Raw genomic sequence first — 18699 nt, 5'->3', positions numbered from 1 at the left:
CGTTTATTTTGGCTTGTCCCATTAGGGGTTGCCACAGTGTGACATCTCGGATGAACGGTCATATTTGTTTGGCACAGTTTTTACGCCGGATGCCCTTCCTGACGCAACCCCTCTGGTGAATCTATCCTATTTGATCACCAAATTTGCTGATTTTGTGCTCTGTCCAAACCATTTACAGTATTGCTCTGTCACCATCTGATGGCATCTTAGTGACAAGGAGATGAGGGTCTTCATTAAGGCAAATGTAGTCCTTTGCTGACATATTGTGACATATATCTAAATTACAGTGCAGTATAAACCTTTTTTTAGTGTGTCAATTACTCAGTATTTTCGCTATAAACGGCAGGACTCCTCCCCCCCATGATAAATGGACAAAAATCCCACAGGAAACAGAGGAAGTTATTTTGTCAACTCTATCTTAACATTAAGAACCTAGTTACATTTGATTAACATTATAATTCAAAGTGAATTTCTTTCTTGAAACTAATTTGGGGAAAAAAATATAATTCAAAGTGAATTTCTTACTTTCAACTAAATTGGGAATAAAATTATTTATTAGGGCCCCACTGAAAATGATGAAATTAATGAGGAAAAAATGGTAAAAAAGTTACTTTTAGTATTTTAACCAGCTATAAATCCAAATGCTATTGAACACAGAAAATTAAACTAAACTTCAACTTTGTGGTCCTCCTCGTGACACAACGTACTCTTTTGTGTTCATGAGCAGAATTGTGACTCATCATACCAGAACATTATTCAATTACGACTTTTAGGACTTGTTTCTAAGTTTACCATTTTTTTCTGTAGAAAATCACATTATTCTTATTTAATTTTCATTGAAAAAAAATACTTTATTCCACAAAGATTTATCCTAAAATATAATTTTTTTCTAAAAAAAAATTACTAGATCCTCCTTTCTTCTGCACATATTACTTACAAGTGTGTGCGTGTCTGTGTGTGTGTATATATATATATATATATATATATATATTATATTTATATATATATATTTATTTTTCCCTAAGTATTTATCATTTATAATTTTATTACCATCTAATGATAAACTTTAAAGTGGCTGACACAATTTAAAAAACTAAAATAAAATACCGGTAATAATTCTATAGTACTTGAAACAAAAAAAAAGTAACGTGCACAGTTTAACAATGGTCTTAAATTGAGGAAAATGGAGGGTGGTAAAATACAAAAATTAAAATTTATTGTACATAAAAAGATCATTTTTACATAGATACTATAAATGTTAACAAACCAAACAGCCCTTAAAGCTCAAATGCTAATATATTGTACTTATAGGTTAAATACAACTGATAACTTTTTTTTTGGGGCGGGGGGGATCCACTGCTTTGTCCTCAAGCGACATTTGAGATAGATAGATACTTTATTAATTCTACTGTGGAAATTCAGTCATCTAGCAGCTCAGTCAGTGGAGACAACGTTAAAGATGCTCAAATTCAGCAAAAATCTTCAGAATCTTCGACAGTTGCCTTGACGGAACATACCCGTTGACACCTGCTCTCTTCATTTTCATGTAGGATGACAGCAGCGTAAAATTACTTGGTGAGCATCTGCACTTGATGCTCTCCTGCGCTGCAGAGACACTCAGGAGAGCCGCCAAGTTGCTGAAGGAGAGCTTCATCGACAAGCAGATGATGAGAAAGCTGCACAGTAAGAACGCGCTTCAAGCCATTTGAAGGAAATCAATTCATCCATCCAGCCATCAATCCATTTTCTAGACCACTTTTCTCATTAGGGTGGTGGAGTTTTTTAAAGAAATGGAACATTCATTTTCAGTTAAAGGACACATTGTTTACTTTTGGGACATTTTAAAACTGTTACCAAAGTTTCCTCTCATAACACACAAGGGATAAAGATTTTTCTTAAAGTGCGACTGTCATGAAATGGATGATTTTTTGGCATATTATTAATGAAAAACCCACAGCCAATATGGTCCCATGTGTTTTTTCACCAGAAAACATGATTTTGACGTATACAGCTTTTTGTAACTCCCTCCATGAAAATCCTCTCAGGGAATTGACCCCTCCGTACAGGGCACTTAACCACGCCTCCTGAAGTTACGTCACCCCACTGTTGCTAACCTCAGACAAACATTTGACAAAATGGCGTCGCAGGAAGAAAAGACGAGAGCGAAATTGTCCGATTGACCAGCTGATTTTTCACTCGCATTCTTACCGAATAGTGAAATATCGTTGAAGAGCGCACAGCAGGGCTTCAAGTATTTCAGCGAGGGGTATATCAATGGTATTTCCATGCATATCGACTGAGAAACCATTGATATTAGTGCGAGATCTTTCCGGAGTCAGAGGAAGACCGAGAAGCCACATAATATGTTATAACCCAAAGACGGATTCGTCATTGACAGTTTCCTATTTTCGTGTTACCTATCACACTTGTGTGCAGAATCTGTATGTGTATCTGTATAGCCGTTTGTGAACCGCCATATGAAAGAAAAGAAGAAGGCGAGGCTTGATTTACGAGTTGTTTCCCTCGTTTTCTTTGTGTAACGTCACGCGCTCCCCTCAATAATTATTCTTGAATTAGTGCCGAACCTACGTAAGTCCCGACCGAGTACGACAATCACTACTTTAGTGTCCTCAAACATCCTTCCTTCAGTATTGGTGTCTCGGTGCACGTCGAAGGCTTTTAGGACTCGCTAGTCTGGTTTAGCTTAGCTCGCTAGCCGCCAACAAAGAGACATGTTTGTGCAGTCAGGTCCTCGGAATGTATCGCTCAAGACAGATCAAGTATGTCAATCATTCACACGTAGCTATGTTATGCAAGCGAAGAACTGCTAATTCATTAATATGAGACATGTATTGAAACTCAAATATAGGGCTTACCTTCATCCAAACATAGTCCGGTTTAGCTTAGGTCGCTAGCCGCCAACAAAGAGACACGTTTGTGCAGTCAGGTCCTTGCAAAGTATCGCTCAACACAGATCAAGTGTGTCAATCATTCACACGTAGCTATGTTATGCACGCGAAGAACTGCTAATTCATTTATATGAGACATGTATTGAAACTCAAATATAGGGCTTACCTTCGTGCAAACATATCTGTTCCGGTTGATTTTAGATGGATTCAGTTGATCATGCGATCTTCCACAAAGTTTGATCCATCGAAGACATTTTTCGTACTCGGTCTTCTGTTCCGGTTGATTTTAGATGGATTCAGTTGATCATGCCGTCTTCCACAAAGTTTGATCCATTGAAGACATTTTTCGTACTCGGTCTTCGGTTTTGGAAAGGGTACGAATTGAACTCCACCAACTAGCCCATCAGGATACCTGTCGTCACTATTACAAAGTCCGTGACTCCACCTCTTAACCATATCAATTAAGGAACCCAAATACGTGATAAAACGCTAAAAAAAGCTATACTGGACCATGCAACTTTATCTGATGTAATGGCGGACGCCAACAAGGGGCGTGGTTTATGCAGATCTCTGGCCTCTGATTGGTCAGCGACGCGTATTCCGCAATTACTACGGAGGGGTCAATTGTTTTCGAGAAGAAGGAGGAAGTGACGTACAGGACTGAGGCGCCCCCTAGTGGAGTCGTTTGTTTCCATTAGTTGTACCTCCGGGAAGGTAGCTCGTTGTTCCTTCGTGTTAGCCAAAATGCCGGCTCGTTGCATTGCTGGACATTGCTTGAACACTCGGGAGAATGGATTTAGCCTTCATAAGTTTGCAAGAGACCCGGTTCGTTGTGAAAAATAGATTGCACGGGTGCAGAGGACGAGAGCTTCGTGGGTTCCAAATAACAGGTAGGCAGTAATGCGCCCCTGCTCGACGGTGTTCAACAAGTACTGCAGCGGCTTTGAACATACCCCTAAAAGCAGCATGGCTCGGCTCTATTATTTGGCACCACGGTGCAGAAAATCAGCCACACCGGCTGAGGCACCGCGTTCGGCGGTCACTGCTTCCGTGAAGGCTGCGCGTTGGGCTTTGGGGATGGCGCGGCTCTGAAGAACCCAGCCGAGAATGCGTCACTCAGCCGCGTGCGCTCATAAAGCGCCCCGGCTCGACTGTGTTGCTCAGTTCTGCGGTGTCTGTGAGCACCCCCCTAAAGCAACACGACTCGGCTCTGTCTTAAGCCACACCGGCCGACTGCGATGAGCTGCGATGGCTCATCTCCGCCGCGGAAGTGGATCGGTTGGGCCGTGATCGCATATCATCTGAATATGGTTCGAAACAATAGTGTAATTTTGCCCCGAGGGCTCGAAACAATCGTGTAATATTGCCCCGGTAACTTCACTCGGTTGTGTGGTGTTCTCCTTTTCGAAAAGAGCTTCTGTGTCAGACGGGGCGCGTTTGTCTCCCATAGTTAGGGTGCACCGCGTGTTTTCATTTGTGAATGTCCGGGTGATGTCACGGACGGAGGACGCAGCCAATTCGATATCGTAGAATGACACTTTGCAACTTTGTGCATGGATGACGCGCTCTCCGCTCACAATTATTTTTTCGTATAGACATTGAAGTGAATAATGTTATTTGTATTTTTCATTACAATATCTATTTTAGAATTTTTATAGGGATGACACCTGGGCTTTAAATGCAAATGGATTTGATGCCATGAGGCACATGGCAATTTAAGAGAATAAATGTGTACTTTTGAGGTGTGGTGGGGCCTATAAAAGGTACAATATTGAGAACATTGTCTTTCAAATAAAAACTTGAGATTAGTTATAGGTTATTATATAAAACTTATTTTAAAAGATTAAATGTATTTACTGTAGAAGAGGAAAATAGTGTGATTATACTAGAATGCAGTATTTTCAACAATCTGAAAAAAATCTGTAATAATAATATAAAATCATTTTTTAAAATATAAAACAAGTTTTAATAAAGTAAAATCATAATTTTGGAGTGCCTTGGGAATTTTTTTTGTGTTGAGTTGTTTGGTCGATTCTTAAACTTTTTTTTTTGTGTTGAGTGCCTAAATTTGACTTATTATTGAGCTTACTGTTTTACAAACAATAAAAGTCAAGTTTCCACAAAACTTAGCCTTGTTGGATCTCTCTTATATTCCTATTCAACCTTTTCTCTTACTTTCTTGCTCAGCGGTGCTATACAACTCCATGGCAGGGAGCCTCCTGTGTCAGATCATGTACTCGCTGCTGCTGCTGCCCCTCAGTACAGTCCACCCCCTCCTTGGCCATCTGGTGGACTTGCTGGAGGATCTGGACAGTTTCAACAGGTTGCTGCCAGAGACGAGCCTGCTTGAGGAGCAGGAGCTGGAGGTCGAGGCCTCAACAGTCCCCTCAGGTCTGTAGTGGAGGAACGTACAATTTATTACATGATCACTTAGTGTATGTTAATCAGAGATTTATTGCCTAGATGAAAGTGGACATCAGGAGGAGTTTGAGTGCATGTGGCTTTGGCTGCTGGATCTGGAGCGTTCCGTAGCGTTAGCTGTTGGACGCTGCCTTGGTGGGATGTTGCAAGGCCTGCCACCCTCCTCCCAGGAAAGAACCTCAGAATTCTGGTTATCCAATGTTCTCCTTCGAAACGGCCTTGAGATGGACTATGAAGAGCTGGGTAGGCTAGATAATCTGATTCCTGCTTACATGGTTGCCTTGTCGACAAATTCTTCAATCAATTTCAAATCAGATTTGAAGATTTTGGGCTTAATTTAAACTTTACCTAAACTGTTTGTACTGGTCAGGTTGGAAATGGGGGAAAATAAGCAATTTTAATAGTTTATATAGTTAATAGTTTATATATTATTTATATTTATCTTTTATAGGAAAAAGTTGAATGACTACAACCAATATATAGCATTTTATTGAAAAAAGGACTGGTAAAAAGTTATGAGAAAAGGGTGTATATTCATTATAGAACTTTTCATAAATCTTTTTATTTTTTATTTTTAGAATAATCAAATAGTTTGAGAGTAAAGTTGCATTTAACAGGCTATGAATAAATATTTTTTTAAGTGGAAAGGTTTGATGTAATTTTACAAGAAAAAAGTATTTTGATTAATTTGTCATTTTTGTGGTTCATTTGTATTATTATTTTTTTTAAGAAAGTTGAATTTCTATTTTTTCCAGAAAAAAATCATCACTTCATGAGAATAAGTGCATCTTTATGGGGAAAAGTTTAGGTTAACGTATGTTTAAAAAAAAAAAAAAAATATATATATATATATATATTATATATATATATATATATATATATAATTATAATGTTGCAAAATTAAAAAAAAGGAGAATTAAGTAATAGTTTCAAAGAAAAAAGCAATACTTTGAAAGTAGTGTAATATCTTGTTTTGTAAAAAAAAAAAAAAAAAAAAGTATTCCAAGAGTACAAGAATACAGTTTTATTCCCCCCTCAACCAAAAATCTGAAGATTACTAAATGTTAAAAATTATTATTATTGTTGTAAAAGAAAGAAAGGGGTTTAATGTACTACTCCTTGATGTCACATTGATACTGTTGTCCTCCAGACTCTAGCATGGCATGGCTTTCAGAGGCGGTGCTGCTGGGCGGTAGCGATTCAAAGCTGTCCGAGCTGCACCTCAATCAGGAATCACTGACATTACTGGAGGTGGCGCTGGGATCCTCCAGAGGACCCGCTGGGTGCCTACTGCAGAAAATGGGGGAGTACGCACTCAGCAGAGGTACACAGTTGTTTCCCTCACTTTATGGCTTTAACGGAATTTCACATATTTCACCACAATGTACTTCCAGCTGGCAAAACTCAGAGCACTTGCCAATTTTTTTTACATCCACTTCATTTATCCTCCTCACACACCGGTTCTGCTGGATGAATTTAGATTTTTGTACTTGTACTGTCTATCTGGTGGCTCAACATCAGAAACAATGTTTTTAAACATCATTTCAGTTCAGGTTAGCAGTAGTCAGTTGCTTTTCTGTCAACAAATACTATCGTTGCACCTGTAGTTTACAAACAATACGAAATGTTTTTTTTGTCATTGTGAGAGCAGAGTGGGAGAGTGAAGGATCATCGGGGGATACTTTGCTGGAGGCTGTCTGTCGCTGCTGCTTGGCAGCACTTCTGAAGCACACAGGGATACCAGATCAAGCTTATTGGCAGGACAGGTCAGTCACAGAATGTCTTCATATCATATTCCTCTCATGAACAACATTACCCCATGTATAAATTCTTTCAAAGCTACTGCTATAAAGAGGGTTTAAAATATTTCTGAGGACTATATTCTTTCTAAACACAATTGGGTAGCCCATAAAGCAGTTTATTGTAAACAAGTACAGATATTACAAGTGCCTCTTAATTTTTTTATTTGTATTTTTTTCAATTTATTTTTATTTTATTATTCTCATTTTATTTTAAATTAATTTTTGTCTGTGTTATGTCTACTTGTGAATTTTTAAATTTTTGTTTTCAGTGCCTAATTTTTAAAAACATTTAATTTGTATTTTTATTCATTTTGTTTTTCATTTTTGTGTTTGTTTTAATGCTGTTTTCCATTTTATATATTCATCATTAATTTAAAGCAGGGGTGTCAAACTCCTTTTGGTCTGCGGGCCGAATACAGCTTAATTTGAGATCAAGCAGGCCGGACCAGTAAACTCATTGCAAAATTACATAGAACTAACAATAAGCCCACTTTTTTCCTTTGTATTAGTCACTAATACTAATAATTAGTGCAAAGAATGAGTAAATTATCAAAATGTTTATTAACAGAATTTTCCTTTTACATTATGAACAATATATTATGAACAAGAGAATAACATAAGAACATAAATAAAGTATGTGCAATTTTAACAACACTTTTACACAGTTAAACATATATTTAAGTGTGTTGTACATAAAACTGATCACAGAAATAGTAACAATGTTCCAAAAACATTTAGTACCAGCCTTGTGGAACTTAAAAACACTGTTTTTCAACATCTGGAAAGCCATTTGAACCAATGAATAACTTTCACAGCAATTATTCATCTTGCTTGGAATTTGCCCTTGAAACTTGAGATCGTTTATCCTGCACAAGTGCATCAATATGAGGCATCATGTCCTGAGAAGCAGCCAATTTCAGAATCTCATTCAAATGCTTATATGTGAGCTTTGAGCGCAGCTTTGTTTTATTAATGTTCATTAGTGAGAAAACTTGCTCACAAAGGTAGGTTGTCCCAAATATGGACAATGTTTTAGCAGCTAGTGCTGTCAATGCGGGATAGCCTGGTAGGAGGTACTTGTAAAATGTGTCCAAGCTTACAGAGGCAAATCTGTCCTTCAGTTCTACATCACACTGCAAATCAATGATTTCAAGTTGCATGGCAACGGGCAAATCAGAAACTTTGACTGTGAATGGTGAGCGAAAAACTGCAAAATCTGTTTCGAGTTTGCTAAAAACCTGAAATCTTTTCTCAAACTCCATCAACAGCCCTGAAATCTTCTCTTTGTACCGTTTCACGTCAGAATTAACGCTTGCTGCGCACATATCTTTTAAAAAAATGAGCAGGGTCACTGCTTGCCACCTGCGTCTCCCATAACCCGAGCTTTAACTTGAATGCACGTATGCTGTCATAATACTGTGTTATGGTTTTTTTGCGTCCCTGCAACATTTTGTTAAGAATATTCAAGTGCTCAGTGATGTCAACCATAAACGCAAGGTCCTGCAGCCACACATGGCACTGTAATTCCTTAACAGGTTTACCTTTTTTCTCCATGAATTGTCCGATTTCATCACGTAAATCAAAGAAGCGCTTTAGCACACCACCTCTGCTTAACCATCGTATGTTCGTGTGATAAGGCACACCATGGATAATGTTACAGTCACTGAGAAAGCTGTCAAATTGACGATGATTGAGACCTCTGGCTCGGATGAAATTAACAGTTGGGACAACCACCTCCATGACGTGATCCATTCTTAGCGATTTGCTGCATAATGCTTCCTGATGCAAAATGCAATGAAATGTCCAAAAATTACCTCCCCCATTTGCGGCTTGTACTTTATCTCTGAACTTTGTCACAACACCTGCCTTTTTACCGATCATTGACGGCGCACCATCAGTAGCCAGGCTTACGGCGCGTGACCAGTCCGCTCCGACTCTGTCCAGCGCTCCAACGATGGAGCTGAAAATGTCCTCAGCTGTTGTGGTGTCGATCATCGGCACCAGCTCGAGAAACTCCTCTGTGACATTCAAAGTCTTGTCAACTCCACGAATGAATATGGCCAGTTGAGCGACATCCGTGATATCAGTACTCTCATCAATTGCAACAGAAAATCCCAAATCTGAAGAGAGTTCCGAAATCCTGTCTGCCACGGTATTTCTTGTCAAGATTATATTGGCGAAAGCATGTCGCTTCTCAGGACAGACAATTTCAGCAGCCGTCAGCAAGCAGTTTTTGATGAACTCTCCATCACTGTACGGCTTTGATGCCATTGCTATTTGGCTCGCAATTAGGTAGCTGGCTTTCACCGCAGCATCACTGGCTTCTCGGCTCCGGGTGAAAACAGATTGCTGTTTCTTCAGACGTGCCATCATTTTATTTACCTTCTGTTTTCTCAATTCTCCATGCAAACTGTTGTATTTTTCACCAGGCTGAGTTTCGTAATGGCGCCGAATATTGTATTCTTTAAGCACCGAAACTTGCTGCTGACACACCAGGCACACGGGTTTCCCATTCACCTCCGTGAACATATAAGAACATGTCCATTTTTCTTGAAAAGTCCGACACTCTGTGTCTACTCTTCTCCTTTTTGACAAAGACATTTTGCTGATGAGGGTGCGAGGCAAACGGAAAAGTAGATAATGCAATTGTCGCCAATAGAGGCTGTACAGACGTTCAATTTTACCAGGTCAAGGTGGTCCTAGTTCCGCCGCAGTGTTGCTTTCATGTTGTCTGCATGTACTAAAACACTGCGCCCCCTAGCGGATGATACAAGAAGTACAAATTTTAAAGAAAATGCATATTTTTTTATACAATGCAGCTTTCTTCCCCGGGCCGTACCAAACCACCAGACGGGCCGGATCCGGCCCGCAGGCCGTATGTTTGACACCCCTGATTTAAAGTGTTATTCCTTTTAATTTTAATTTACATATGTTTTTGTTTTATTCGCCATTTTTGTATTTGAGAATTAGTTTTTTTTCCTCTGGGTTTCAATATTGTTTTTTTTAATCCTTATTCATGTATTATTTATTTATTTATTTATTTATTTATAATTTGTTTTACTCTGTCTGCAACCAGCTGCCACTCCAAGTGAGAATACTGTGTATTCTCCATTGGCTTAGCTAGATAAATAAATGTTTACATTATTACATACGTATGCACTATAAGTAAATAGGTCATTAAATAATTATATGCAGCAGTTCTATTGTTGGTTTTATGTTACTTTTTGATATTTTGTAATGTTACTAATATAATGTAATGTAATGTAATAGTGCTATTTAAAATATTCAAAGCATTAATTTTCCTGTTTGATTAATTTTTTCAATTTGTACATGTTTTACTTTCATTAGGTTTAGGTTTTCATCATTATTATTATTTGGTTTTGATTATTCATATTTGTGTATTATTATGCTAGATACTTTCCAAAACTAGTGGTACATGCTACTACTGCCTTTTATATGCACTGGGCAGGTTTGATTTCCGGTCAATGCCCCGATACCCAGCCACTGCAAGGCAATCTCGAATTGTGTCAGGAAAGGCATCGGGTGTAAAAACTGAGCAAAACAAATCATCCAAGTGACTTTCTGTGGCAACCCCTGACAGGAAGCGCTAAAAGTTAAAGGGGTGTAATTTTAATTTTATATTGCAAGTTTCATTCATTCAAATCTGCATTCATTCAAATCTAATCGCATCTAGAGCTCATTTACTGGATCTCAGTAGGTTAATTATACTGGTATACCTTGTTTTGTGTCCTCTGAGTGTATATTGATTATTTTTATAGCAAAGAGAGGAAATGGTAATGATCTGCTCTCTTTCAGATATGAGCCCTGTGAGATGCTGCTAGACATCTTTGAAAGTGTCTATAAAATCAGAATCTCTCTATTGGCCCATAAAAATTCTCCGAGGACTTCACAGGTGCTTGCCACTGCCAAACAGGTACCACCACTTGGATAAATAGGATTACTGTCACGAATTAATACATTTAATATCATTGTTCTGGATGTTGGCACAACTTGCAGTGTCGGAGTACAGATGCAGAAGAGCCAGTAGCAACTGTGGTGAAGGAAAGTGAGCGGTTGTCTGCGGGTCAGTGCAGCCGGGAAGTTCAGGTGCCTCCACCTCCTGAAGCCAACCACAACCAGGACCAAGACGACGCAGTGGAGGAGCCATTGGACAGCAATCGCATAGATCTTACAGGTTAGAGAAACAGAGCTCAGATCCCATCCTTGCACCTATGGCACACCAGTCTACTCTGGATTGTAAACCAGCCAGTGCCAGAGGACCTGGAGCTCGCGAATAGCCTGAGGCCTCAGAGCCTCAGGCATGAACCTACACATCCCCCATTTAAACTTACAAAGCCTTGAGTTTCTTTTAGCACACAAGGGATAAAGATTTTTCAATGCACCAAGTTACCCAACCATACCAACCACAATTGTAAATAATTAGTATCCTAGAGCCAAAGGTGCTTACAGGAGGCAAGGGTTCTTAATGACCCATAATTTGCTAACAACTTGAATTTATATATATATTTTTTTCTCTCAAGAAAATTAAACTGTTGAGTTCAATAGTTAGGACCACTATTTTTAGTTGGTTCCCTTAATGTTTACATTGTTAGATACAACATGGAAATTGGTGTTTTAAGCTTGGGTGAGATACCGGAGCGGATGTCCCCGAGTACCCAACCATGCTACCCCCACACCACCATCCAATCTTATGGTACTTACACACTGGATGCAAAAGATTGCTTCACCACTCGTCCTTCACTTAATTTTGCTCGTGTGACACATTTGGACACTTTTTGAAAGTGCATGCACTTCATCACCACTGTAAGGTCAGCAAGACGCTGGGCTTCCCCTCTGTGAGGCGTTGCCGTTACTTTCTGGACAAGTTCAGCTGTCCCAGCTTTGAGCGTTCGAGCGAAGGAGGTGAACTTAAGAATGCCGGCGCCATTCACACTGCCCCACACAGATTCACATTGATCCAGGCTAACTGCATTAACTTTCTATGTAATCATGCCGCATGAAACGCCCACAACATGTTCGATTGTAACATAGCATTACCTTTTTGGGTTCTAGTTGATAGAATTGTAATTTTGTAAACTTTTACATTTGATTACAACAAAATTCCTGTTTGTTCAGAGGTCCTGGAGTCCTTCATGGTGACCCGCGAGGCCATGCAGGTGCAACAAAACACGACTGTGTACGAGTCCTTTGGGACCTCCACCCTGCCTGGCACCATGGAGAATGTGGCCAGCCCCCATAGGGAGCTGGATCCCACACAGCAGTGGGACAACCGGAGGGAGTCGGAGGAAGAGAACTTGCCTTTCCCCTCCACCTGCCGTCAACTCGTCTCCCGTTGCCTCTTCCTACTGTTGGGAGTTTGTCCTGCCTGGGTGGACCCTGGTGAGAGGGAAGAGAGTCAGGGAGTGAATACCAGCACAAGGTGAAATTTGCATTCATGTTATGTTCAAATGTAATGAAGTATTCAAAAGCTGTGTTCCCGTTGATCAACATTTCAGGACAGCTAAAGAGCCCTTTGGCATCAGAAAGCAGGTAAGTGTCTTCTTTAAACTTAAATTGTTGTTTGTCTTCTCTGATCGCACCTTATGTTTTTCATTCAGTTTGACCAATCAAAGAGCTCCTTGGGATCATACAAGAACAAAATGGGTAAGTATATTTTAATGCAGATACTTTGGTTTCTTTATCAAGTTAATTAGCTTGCTAATGAGTTAGTTATTTAATTATCTATCATTTAGGTGTTAAATTCAGGTGTTAGGTGTTCATTGTTACTGTGAAAATGGATATACGTGCGCGTTTAGATTTTGATACGAGAGTGGATACATTTTTTTTTTCCTCAGTAAAAATCAATGAATCTTGCCATTCATTGTTATTGTCTTTGTAATGGCAGAATTTCTGGATAGGATTAATGGGCCTTTCTATTTTTTGTTATACTCAAATCTATAAAATATAATCTGAAAAACTATGGTTTCTTTCTAGGCTTGCCTCTCTGCTCTTTGGATGTCATGAAAGACGCTTGGGATCGACTGCGTCAGTGCATCAGCCCGACTTCTCCGGTTGTGGCCCACTTCGGCAACAACACACAGCTGATCCTGGACCAGACTCTCCAGTTTGTGTGTGGGAACATTCTCCAGTTTACAACGCCGACCTGTGAGGCCGATCCCAAAGCCATAGCCTTTGCCATCTTGCAACAGCAGCACAGGGTGGAGGTATGTATACAGTAAATTCTGCCTAACTGCAATTTACTATTTGCATATTTACAATTTTCCTTGCAGAGTAGTCATTGGTGACAAGTAGGGCTGCAATTAATGATTATTTTCAGTAACTGATTAATCTGTGAATGATTTATTTCAATCAATCCATGAATCACATTTAATTAAAAAATATGTTTCGAATTGTTTTTTTTTTTTGTTTACTTTAGACATTTTTAAATTAATTACATTATAGTTGAAAAAAACAGTTTTTACTGACTTCTGGTTTCAAAACTAGTGATCCATCAATTTGATTACAGTTATAATGGCCCTTGGATGGAAAACATAACACTGACAACTCCGTCACAAAAAAATGACTTTGACACCCCCGGATTACAAAATTTAGTCCGTAGTCTCCTAATAGCAGAGGGTTTATGTACATACTTTTCAACTAAAATTTCTGCTAACTTTAAAACCTGTGTGTCCACTTTGGTCAGATGCGCCTGGAGGCATTCCATCAAATGTCATCATTCCTGTCCAAAATGGAGGAGAAGGGCGGCTCTCCTCACTATCCCGCCTTATTGCAGTCGGTGCAGCTCCAGTTCCTGTCTGGATGCTTCGCCTTGGGAACTCAAATTATGGGCTCCCTTGCAGGCGCTCATTACGAGATGAGCCATTACACGGTATACATGGTGTGAATGCTGAAGTCACCATTGTTTGCAAAGCTCTCCTGCATTAATACTTAATGCATGTTCTCTGTCCAGAATGGGACTCATTCCGCTGCTATTGACAAGCAAAGGGAGTTGCAATGTGCAGCACAGGGTTTCTACCAACAAGTGGTGCACATCCTCAGACAGAGAGTCCTCCATGAAAGAAAACATCCAGGTTTGTTGCCTCTGCCAAGGAAATTCGTTGTTTTTATAATACGTCCAGTGTACAGTTTTTTTGACTTTGGTGTCTTGAGATATGAATTTAATCTGTTCGTTAACCACAGTCGTGATTCTCTATTGCAATGAATGGAAAAGCATTCATTTGTTCCATGTCCAGGCCTGTCTAAACTTTGCTACAGAGCATTTCGATGATCCAAAAGAGGTTTGTGGGAATGTTATATGATTGGATAAAGCTAAAATACAACTTTTTGGGAAAAGCTCAATGTTGTGTTTGGAGGAGAAAATGCTGAGTTGCATCCAAAGAACACCACACCTACTGTGAATCATGGGGATTTCCACCATGTTTTGGGGATGCTTTTCTGCAAAGGGACCAGGACACCTTCTTCTTTTACCTTCAGCTTGTCCCGTTAGGAGTCGCCACAGCGTGTCATCTTTTTCTATTTAAGCCTATCTCGTGCATCCTCCTCTTTAACAGCCACTGTTCTCATGTCCTCCCTCACAACATCCATCAACCTCTAGAGGAGATCTGCATGGAGGAATGGGCCAAAATACCAGCAAGAGTGTGTGAAAACCTTCTGAAGACTTACAAAAAATGTTTAAGGACCCCCCCCTTTAAACAAATAGCTCAGGAAGGAATATTTATTCTTTTTTTTTTAATATACATTCATTTTCTAACTTAACACATATCTTAAATTGTAACCCAAAATACCTTTTTGTTTTGCATCTTAGTTTGGAACTCTAAATGTTTTTAAAATTAAACTAAATGATTCAAATGTATGTATTTAATTCTATTTCTTTGTTTCTGTTGATATAAACCCCAAAGAGTTATGTATATTACAGGTTAAGCTGTGGGGGAGCCCTGAAAGCGGTCGTGTTACTTCTATAGCATGTTTGTGTTCGTATACGTTTTGGTCACTAATATTGTCTCCATCTGTCATCAGGTTCATGCCAGCACCTCCTCCTGGCTACCATGTTTGCGCTGAACTTCAGTTACAAGCCAGCAGACCTGGTGCTGGTGGTCAAGCGCGGCATCCTAGAGCTGCTCTGTATGCTGACCGACAACAGCTGCGCCCTAATGACCCAGGGATGGCTCGCCGTTTCCACATCGGGATGTATGCTGCCGAGTGGTGCTGTCAAGTTGGCATGTACACGCATGCTGCAGATCCTTGCAGTTGCTTCCAGGTGAGACAATTTTACCTTTGAAGTAAGAAACCACGTAAAAGAACTGGAAAAATAACAGTTTTCCTTTCAGATCCTGCGAGGATCTGCTCCCTCTCGAGATTTCCCATGCACTCATGGAGGTCATGTGCAAGCACCTACAAAACATCCTGCACACATTCCAACAGCAGCAAGCGGCCGAGAGAGCAAAGATGGAGACCACCGCGCAAGAGTGGGATAGCTTAAAAGGTGTGGAAAATGTTGGTTATGATTGGTTTACATTATTATCCCAGTCGTTATGTCATCCCTGTTTGCCCAAAATATTATGCTGCATGAGATTTTGTCCAGTTTTTCTCATTGTCTACCACAAATGCAAGTGCGTTCTCTTCTGCCCTGCAGTCACGCTCTATGATGTCAGTCTCGTTTTTCACATTTTGATCAAGGCCTGAAATGTTTTTCACATTCTGTCAAGGCTGCTCTTATCAGTCAAGCAGAATCTACTGATGAATGGGAGGCAGCTTTGGAGAATCTTTGACTCAAATGAAGCCCCCCTTACGGGTTCGCTTTTATACTCCCTTTCCAGACCATGAGCACCATTTCAACTTCAAGTAACTTTATTGTCGGATGTTATACATACATGATATGATATGGAAATGTGCTGTATAAATAAATTTGCTTTGGTACAATAACACAAATAATATATATGCCCATTGCTCTGCAAAATTAATTTCTTTGCTGTCATTTTCTCCTACGTCATTTTTTGGTACGCCACCAACTGAACCAATTTGGGGAATTGATAAGGCATTCATTAAATATACAAAAATTAAAAACCGGAGAATACAGCAATATGTTAAAGCATAGGGGTCAAACTCTGGCCCGCGAGGCAATTTCAACTTAATGTTAGAGCTGGCCCAATGCTCTTTAAAGTATTCCACACTTGTTTGGTTCCATATTAAAAGCTTCATTTGTTCAACCTTGGCCCGCGGCTTTGTTCAATTGAAATTTTTGGACCACTGTGAATTTGAGTTTGACACCCCTGTGTTAGTGGACCTGTCAGGCTTAATCCACATTTTGTCATCTACGCTAGTATTGTCTTTTCTGAAAATATGTATTTTTTTATATCTCAAAAAAGTGGATATGAGCTCTATTTTATGACAGAAATAGCAACATTAACTGACTGACTTCATCTTTAGATATCTCTGAAAGTATAACATGGAGTTATTCTTTTGTGTTTGACCTGTGAAATATTTTTATATGTGCGTGTAATTTCTTGAAATGTTGCTCTGTTCCAGGATCAGAAAGTAGCCGAGTTCTTGAATGTCAGCTTGCCGACTTCTTGGTATTCCTCAGGCGGGTATTGTCTTTACGAGTGATGACAACCCTCTCCTCATTCATCAAGTGGGTGGACCCGCTCATGGCCATTATTTCCTACAAGTGCTCTTTAGGTAAATTCATTACAAGCAAAGGACAAACAACATTTTGAAAATTATTTTTAGAATGATTGTTTTTTTTTTTAATCATGAGACACTTTTTCCTCACCAGGATCACCATGCTTCCAGAACCTTCGCACAAAGCTTTTGGCCTTCCATGTTTTAGAACGACTGTTGCCTGCTTGTTCTGAGCCTGAATATGTTCAAAAGGTATGACATGGGAAACATTTCCTCATGTAGTCACTGGATGGCAATTTTGTACTTAACGTCAAATGGGGTGAGACCTTTATTCAAAAGAACAATGCTACTTGTATAGCACAGTATTTGCTGAATGAAACTGGGGTTTAAAACGCAAGAAGACTATTATGGAAAAACTTAGAAAAACTTACAAAATAGCTAATCATTAGTTAACAATATAACTTCAATAAAACTTGGTCAGTTATGGAGTTAATTTTAATGTTACTTAACCAGCTAGTTAATTAACCGATTTAACTGGTCATTTGTTGTTAGCTCGGTCATTATTCCCCAACCCCCACTCCGCAAACCGGTTCGTGAGGCATTTGGCACCGGACCACATAGAAGGCATAACCAATTTATGTGATTTCCGTTCTATTGCATTTTTGCGTGCGAAATGTTTTATTTTGAAAAATTGACATATCTTCTTCACTATAAAAAAGCTGCCCGTTGCAGTTGACATGTCAAGAATGCACATAATGCTGCACAAGTTCTGTTTCTGCTCCCAGCCTGCTTGCTCATAGCGGCGGCCAACCTCAAAGAAAAAATAATTTCAAAATGGATTCAGTTCGTTACTGCGGAACGATCCAGCGACTGGTTAGTGCGTCTGCCTCAAAGTTCTGAGGACTGGGGTTCGATTCCTACACCCCCCCCTCCCCATCCCCGTGGAGTTTGCACGGGTTTTTCCAGGGCACTCTGGTTTCCTCCCACATCCCAAAACATGCATTAATTGGTGACTCCAAATTGCTCTTAAGTGTGATTGTGAGTGTGACCGTGGATGATTGTTCGTTTCTATGTGTCCTGCGATTGGTTGGCAACCGGTTGCCCAGAGATAGCTGGGATAGGCTCCAGCACTCCAGTTACCCTTGTGAGGATAAGTTGCTCAGAAATTATAGGGATGGATTCCCTGAAAATATTATTTTGAACAGAATATTGAAAAACGTTCACGTAATAAATTAGTAAAAATAAGTAATAAACTTGCAAAAATTAGTACAAAACAAATGCCTTTCGAGAGCTTCTTTTCAAAACTAAAAAGGCCACCTGAGGAGCCAGAAGAAGAGCGTACAACCTCAAAGACCTCAAACTTTAATCACTTATGGTGAGTCTTATTTTTCATGCAGTTAACATTTATGTTTTAAGACGGCGGTGTTTATTTGTGCTGTATTTTTATGCTGCACCTTGACAGCCCATCAGTAAAATATAAAACATTCTATAAACGATGCGTGGTCCAAAAAAGGTTGGGGACTCCAGAGAAAATTAATCCCAGAGCAGGTCAACAGTATTTACAAGCAGAGGTTGTGTCAGTGACATTTTCAGTTTTACTATATTGATATTTTTAAATTCCCTTTTTTGTAGATTGTCAAACAACTCTTTCAGCTGATGTCTGTTTACATGTGGGAGGAGCCTCTGGCCGAGACAGCCCACGAGGAGACGACTGTAAATGATTCTGAGGTAACTTGTCAGATTTCTGGATTCAAAAGTGTGTTATTAACCCTTTTGTGAACCTTTAATAAGACTATGTGGGGCGTTGATGAAGGAGCACAATTGCAATTGTATTATCTTTTACTGTACATTATCAATATGGTATACAGTACCACCATCAAATACTGTGACAAATGAGTGAATTGGATTTTGTGGTTTTCCCTTGA

The 18699-nt window shown here is 39.5% G+C and overlaps 1 protein-coding gene across 11 annotated transcripts in view; it reads left to right on the top strand.

The window, feature by feature from the left end:
- The window catches only part of LOC133490695 (probable E3 ubiquitin-protein ligase HERC1), a 64591-nt gene that overhangs the window by 15094 nt on the left and 30798 nt on the right, over positions 1–18699 (top strand). For 8 of the 11 annotated variants that reach the window (XM_061801072.1, XM_061801076.1, XM_061801074.1 and 5 more), the window contains 19 exons: positions 26–115; positions 1551–1683; positions 5097–5300; positions 5373–5573; positions 6481–6654; positions 6982–7096; positions 10949–11066; positions 11150–11327; positions 12269–12572; positions 12649–12682; positions 12751–12796; positions 13127–13356; positions 13836–14021; positions 14103–14223; positions 15170–15410; positions 15481–15635; positions 16679–16831; positions 16929–17026; positions 18407–18502. In XM_061801072.1, the coding sequence (XP_061657056.1) occupies positions 26–115; positions 1551–1683; positions 5097–5300; positions 5373–5573; positions 6481–6654; positions 6982–7096; positions 10949–11066; positions 11150–11327; positions 12269–12572; positions 12649–12682; positions 12751–12796; positions 13127–13356; positions 13836–14021; positions 14103–14223; positions 15170–15410; positions 15481–15635; positions 16679–16831; positions 16929–17026; positions 18407–18502 (2877 nt within the window). The remainder of the gene's footprint in view (positions 1–25; positions 116–1550; positions 1684–5096; positions 5301–5372; positions 5574–6480; positions 6655–6981; positions 7097–10948; positions 11067–11149; positions 11328–12268; positions 12573–12648; positions 12683–12750; positions 12797–13126; positions 13357–13835; positions 14022–14102; positions 14224–15169; positions 15411–15480; positions 15636–16678; positions 16832–16928; positions 17027–18406; positions 18503–18699) is intronic. The other 3 variants (XM_061801081.1, XM_061801080.1, XM_061801077.1) reach the window with 1 other exon arrangement.

The sequence above is a fragment of the Syngnathoides biaculeatus genome, chromosome 17 (assembly GCF_019802595.1).
Source record: "Syngnathoides biaculeatus isolate LvHL_M chromosome 17, ASM1980259v1, whole genome shotgun sequence".
Taxonomy (NCBI): Eukaryota; Metazoa; Chordata; class Actinopteri; order Syngnathiformes; family Syngnathidae; genus Syngnathoides; species Syngnathoides biaculeatus.
The sequence above is the reverse complement of the archived record's forward strand: the minus strand, read 5'-3'. Positions and strand labels throughout refer to the sequence as shown.